Source organism: Setaria viridis, chromosome 3 (genome assembly GCF_005286985.2).
Source record: "Setaria viridis chromosome 3, Setaria_viridis_v4.0, whole genome shotgun sequence".
Taxonomy (NCBI): domain Eukaryota; kingdom Viridiplantae; phylum Streptophyta; class Magnoliopsida; order Poales; family Poaceae; genus Setaria; species Setaria viridis.
In genome coordinates, this window is record NC_048265.2 from 18602513 (window position 1) to 18608551 (window position 6039).

Sequence of the window (6039 nt, forward strand, 5' to 3'; positions counted from 1 at the left end):
TGAAAAAACATATATGCATTTGCAGATTGTTTCTGGCCTGCATGAGTGCATCGTTCAATCTACAACCATTAAGATAGAGTGTGGATGATCAGTACATAATGGTTGTACATATCTCCCTTCCAAAAAAGATATCTCAAGATAGAACGACTTCGCTCGTTGAACTAGAGCAGAAATTTGGATGCCTTTTCCATAGAAAACATTAATTCTTGCAAGGCAAATTTCCCACCAAAATCTATTGGCATGCGTTATTATTCTCTCGTCTCCCGGATAGCGCATGACCCCCCTTCTAGTCATAGAGATTAGGCCTTGACCCGTAGAGTACAGGCCAGGGGCGCGCGCCTAATAATTGGCAGAGGCCCGAGAAAATCCATCGCCATTGCCGCCCCTCGCGCGGCTGCTACTGCTACCGCCCGCAGTCGCATCCTCCGTTCCGTCTCCCCCGCGCTGGATTGCGCAATTCATCCTCCTACACATATATAAAGCTTCTCCCCCCTCCTGAGCACACACCACACCGAGTTCTTCCAGAGAGAGAAAGCGCGCGAGCGCCAGCGAAGCAGCCACGCCTTCCTCCCTCTCGCGGATTGAGCCGGGTAACACCACCGCGCTCTTCCCTTCCCCGGCTGTTCTCTCCGTGTGTTGTTCTCGGCCCTTGTGGTTTCGATTTGGTTTCGAGGTGTTCTTCAGCTCCTGTGAATTCAGAGCCCTGCTGCCTGATGAGTTCTTGGTTCTGGAATGGCGCCAGCATTCGCTTCACGACTTGATCCTCGTTCCCGCTCTCTTTTCCGCTCTCTTTTTTTTTTCGCGGTTTGTTTATTTGTTTTCTCGGGGTTTCCGATGCTCGGCTGGCCTGTGTCAGAGCCATGTCTGCGTTGGGTCTCCAACTCCCGGTTCCTTCGCCTTTTCTTTTTCTTCCTCTGCTCCCTGTTGTACGGTGGCACAGTTCTTCCTTGCTCTCCTCCCTGCCCTGTTCCGTGTTCTGCGTTCGTGACGCGCCACGTTAATGCTTTTTCGCTTCTTTGCTTCTGTTTTTCTCTCTCTCTCTCGAGGAATTAATGCTGGCATCCATTCTCTATCATTTTCACTTTATATATTTCTGTTGTTGTTTGCTACTAGGGCGCTTGTCCTGGTTCCGGTGGCCTGCATGTTTCACATGACATTGCCGCTCTGCTTCGTGTTGCAATTTCTCCAGGTGTGAAGCGGCGCAACGGCGGCGGCAGCGGCCGAGGCCGAGGCGGCGATACGGCGGGTGATTACCTTCCCTTCCCTTCCTTCTCAGGAGAGGGAAGCGTGAGCGGCGGCGCGACGAGCACCGATGGGACCATTGGAGCCGCGCTACCGCCCCTCCGGCGCCCCGTAAGATCTCTCGCCCCCTCCCTCCCTCGATCCCAACCAAAGCTGTTTCCTTTTTCTTTCGTTCTTTCTTCTTCCACGCCGCACCGGCGGGCTCTGCATGCCGCATTAGATAGCTCCGTCCGACCTGACCCGACCCGACCAGCCGGAGGAAGACGACGACGACGACAGCGGTGACGCGTCGCTCCGCCTCTCCGTCTTCTTAACTGCTGGCGCCGTAGTGGTTGGTGGTTATGCCTCCTCGCTTCGGTCTCGCATTAACGGCAAGAAATCTCCCCTGTGCTCCCATCAATCCAATCCTCCAGTGGTTACTGATCAGCACTCAATATCACATCTCTAGCTTGCCGATTATGTCCGTCCAACACCATTATGTGATCATTAACAGCCTGCTTATCTCGCTTGGTGATCTCCTATTCTCCTCCAGTCCTCTCCGCACTATCGACTGTCCCTAGTTGACCCCATGGGCTGCTCGTCTTCCTCGCCAATCCATCGAATTCCCGGACGCGTCCGTCTCCACAGGGTGGCGTTCTCGTTTTCGCCGCTCGTTTTACCTGGTCGGCTGTCGGCGACCGCTGTCCTCTGCTGCGATGCTGACTTGTGGCACTGGGCTTCCGATTTTGGCAGACGCCTGACGTGTAAAAGACGTGGCCTTGGCGTGTGCTGCCGACGGATGATTTCAGCACGCTTGGATCATCCGATTATCTGCACGGTAGTGCTAGCAGTTAGTCTGACGGTAGTGCTATCTGTTAGTCTGAATTTTTAGCGACTGTTGGTGGATGCCCGATCCTAAACGTCCCCCGGCCCGCGAATCGCAACAGTGTCAAATAGCTAATCATGCTTCGGATTTGGAGAATCGGTCAAGGCCATGTGATGAGTTAGGTACAAAGCTGCCTTTGCGATTCAGTACAGTAATATGTGCTGATGCTTATTGTTCCTTAAAATTGTGGCTGGTGAATGGAGCAGGAAGGTTGTGAAATACAAGTCCGATCCTAGCGATTTTCTTCTCTGAATTTTTCTCGGTGCTCCGTGCTTTCAGTTCCTTTACACTTCCTATTTTGATTGGCAAACATCTTTTGGTGTGGCTCACTCTCACATCCAACTATCCCGTATACTGCATTTTTCTCTTTTTAAAAGGGTGTGCTTTGAGTGCTTTCATTTGTCATTACTATGCATTTTCTGCCCATAAAGTGGCTGTGCCTGTCAGCATTCCACAAACCTAAAGGATGATATCATAGCACTGCCTGTAGACGAAAACGTTATCTAGCCTATCTTCTGACCTAATCATAGGGGAAAGTAGGACTTAAATGCGTTGCTTGTTTACCAGTTGTAGCTGCTGTGTTCAGTATTCTTGCAGTTGTTCGTAGCAAGTGCTTCATGAAACGTTTTGGTTACTTAAGTTTCCATTTGTGCTGATGACCTCTTTACTAAAAGCATTAGTGCTTCCCTAAAAGAGATGGCCATTTGTCTAATTGTCTCATACAAAGATGGTCATCTAACCGTTTTACCTTGCCTATACATATTGGTTTTCGCTTTCAAGCGATCATGTTTTTACCTCTCCGTGATTATGACGCAAATCAAAGTGAAAAGGAAGAAAATGACATATACCTTTGTGTTCAAGAAGGAACTTCAGAATCTGTCTTCTTGTAGAATCAGCATTTGGTATTTTATTTTATTTGGCAAAGCGAGCTAAGAAAGATGTCTCCATTGAATTCCATTCTGAATTCCACGTGTCAGGCATAGTACTTTGATGGCTGATCTTGTCTGATAAAGGAGCTATTGTTTTTCACGACTAAGTTTGCTTTCTACCTTCTGCAGTGAGGACGCAACTAAGAGAAGGACCTCCAAAAGCAAAAGCTTCAAAGATGTCGAAAGTTTTGAAGTTCTGGTCCTTGAAAAGAACTGTGGTTGCAAGTTCAAATCTTTGAAAATCTTGATAATAGCTATCATTTCTGCAACAGTTCTTACCCTCATAACCCCAACCTTATATGAGCACCAATTGCAGTCAGCCTCCCGGTTAGTACAATACAATTAGTTTTGCTAAAATATTTCTGTTGTGGCAAAATTTGCAATGCCTATAAACCTATGACTATGGTCTCATCTAGTTCATATATATGCTTTGCAGGTACGTGGATGTAGGCTGGATGTGGGACAAAACAAATTCTGACCCACGATATGCGTCATCTGTTGATGTTCAGTGGGAGGATGTATATAGAGCATTGAGAAATCTAAAAAGTGGGAATCAAGATCTCAGAGTTGGACTCTTGAATTTTAATAGCACCGAGTATGGGTCTTGGACACAGTTGTTCCCGGACAGCCATGTTTCCACTATAAGACTTGAGCATGCCAAGGACAGCATTACTTGGCGGACACTGTATCCTGAATGGATCGATGAGGAGGAAGAAACTGAGATACCCTCTTGTCCATCTCTTCCTGAGCCTAATGTTCGAAGAGGCGTACGCTTTGATGTCATTGCCGTGAAGCTTCCTTGTACCCGTGTTGCTGGTTGGTCAAGAGATGTTGCACGACTCCATTTGCAGCTCTCAGCAGCAAAATTGGCTGTGGCCTCTTCGAAGCGCAACCACAAGGTTCATGTGCTTTTTGTAAGCGACTGCTTCCCAATTCCGAATCTCTTCCCTTGCAAGAACCTTGTGAGACATGAAGGCAATGCTTGGTTATATAGTCCTGACTCGAAAGCATTAAGGGAAAAGCTCAGGCTTCCAGTTGGATCCTGTGAGCTTGCTGTTCCGCTCAAAGCAAAATGTAAGTCGCTTATTTACTAAGCGCAGCACACTCGATACAGCTTTTTTCCACACAAATATATTTTCTTTTATGTTTAATATTTTTTTTGCACCCTGTGTGAAGTGTCCATGCTGTTTCTACTTATTGTTCTGATCATAAGTACAAACTTCCAGTAGGTAACATCTGTTCTTATTGCTGCAGCGAGACTTTTCTCAGTAGATCGGCGAAGAGAAGCATATGCAACAATACTGCATTCAGCAAGTGAATATGTCTGTGGCGCTATCTCAGCAGCTCAAAGCATTCGCCAAGCAGGATCAACTAGGGATCTAGTTATCCTTGTTGATGAGACCATAAGTGATCACCACCGGAGAGGCTTGGAAGCTGCAGGGTGGAAGGTCAGAATAATCCAAAGAATCCGGAACCCAAAAGCTACGCGTGATGCTTACAACGAGTGGAACTACAGCAAGTTCAGGCTGTGGCAGCTGACTGACTACGACAAGATCATCTTCATCGATGCTGACCTTCTCATTCTTAGGAATGTTGACTTCCTGTTCGCAATGCCAGAGATCACTGCAACTGGCAACAACGCAACGCTCTTCAACTCCGGTGTCATGGTCATAGAGCCTTCCAACTGCACGTTCCAGCTGCTGATGGACCACATCAACGAGATCACGTCGTACAACGGTGGAGATCAAGGTTACCTGAATGAGATTTTCACATGGTGGCACCGCATCCCCAAGCACATGAACTTCCTGAAGCACTTCTGGGAGGGCGACGATGAGGAAATGAAGGCGAAGAAGACCCAGCTGTTTGGCGCAGACCCCCCGATGCTCTATGTCCTCCACTACCTAGGCCTGAAGCCGTGGCTGTGCTTCAGGGACTATGACTGCAACTGGAACAACGCCGCAATGCGTGAATTCGCTAGCGATGTCGCGCACGCACGGTGGTGGAAGGTGCATGACAAGATGCCACGGAAGCTCCAGTCCTACTGCCTCCTGAGGACACGGCAGAAGGCCGGCCTGGAGTGGGACCGGAGGCAGGCTGAGAAGGCCAACTCTGAAGACGGCCATTGGCGCCGCAACATCACCGACCCCAGGCTGAAGACCTGCTTTGAGAAGTTCTGCTTCTGGGAGAGCATGCTCTGGCATTGGGGCGAGAGCAATAACAGGACGAAGAGCAGCCCTGCGACGGTGACGACGCCGAGCTTGGCAAGCTCATGATCTGTAGATATACAAACAACTTCCGATGTGGCAACCATACATGCATAGCAATAGCTTGTATAGTTGGCTATGCTTAGGTCTTTGCTATACAAAATACACCCCTCCCTGCTGCTGTCATGGCTTGGCTCTATATCAGCTGCCGGCCTGCCTCGATAGGTAACGATTCTTTTGGGTTGGCTGAGATAATAAGTTACTGGTGCATGTAAATTTCCCTGCTGAAATTCTGTGAGCGTGTGTGAGAAAATGCATTTGTATAGGGCGGCAATAATAAGGATTACTGCATGAAAAAATATGGCTAGTTGTACAGTGTACACCGCCTGACTTGTATAGTTCGACACCTTACCGGCAGTGCAGAAACAGAACAATGCACTGTAATACTAGACATGCAGATTTTTGCCAATTCAACTGACAACGTATCAAGTGATGTTTGTACATACATGCTGAAACACAAATATTATTTTTGACAACATATCACTTGGAACAAGAGATTGACACAATTATTTAGATTGAGGGTAACCGAATATATAACTTGTATATAAACTCTCTATTACTAAACCTTGAAGACTAGAATGCCTGAACAAGCTAAAAAAAATGTAAACGAGCCGAACTAGTAGCAATCGGAAGGGTCCGCAGAGGAGCATTGTCTCCAAGAATACTTGGTTCAAAATTCACATTCTTCAACCAAACGAAAGATCCTCGAGACCTTTACAACAATACGATTTTTCTTAGA

General features: G+C 47.6%; 1 protein-coding gene across 1 annotated transcript; it reads left to right on the forward strand.

The window, feature by feature from the left end:
* Window positions 1-316: 316 nt before the first annotated feature.
* On the forward strand, window positions 317-5714 carry LOC117850879 (UDP-glucuronate:xylan alpha-glucuronosyltransferase 1). Its single transcript, XM_034732763.2, has 5 exons — window positions 317-590; window positions 1190-1353; window positions 3166-3363; window positions 3473-4110; window positions 4291-5714. The coding sequence occupies exons 2-5, from the start codon at window positions 1313-1315 to the stop codon at window positions 5307-5309; spliced, it is 1896 nt and encodes a 631-aa protein (XP_034588654.1). The 5' UTR covers window positions 317-590; window positions 1190-1312; the 3' UTR covers window positions 5310-5714.
* Window positions 5715-6039: the final 325 nt, after the last annotated feature.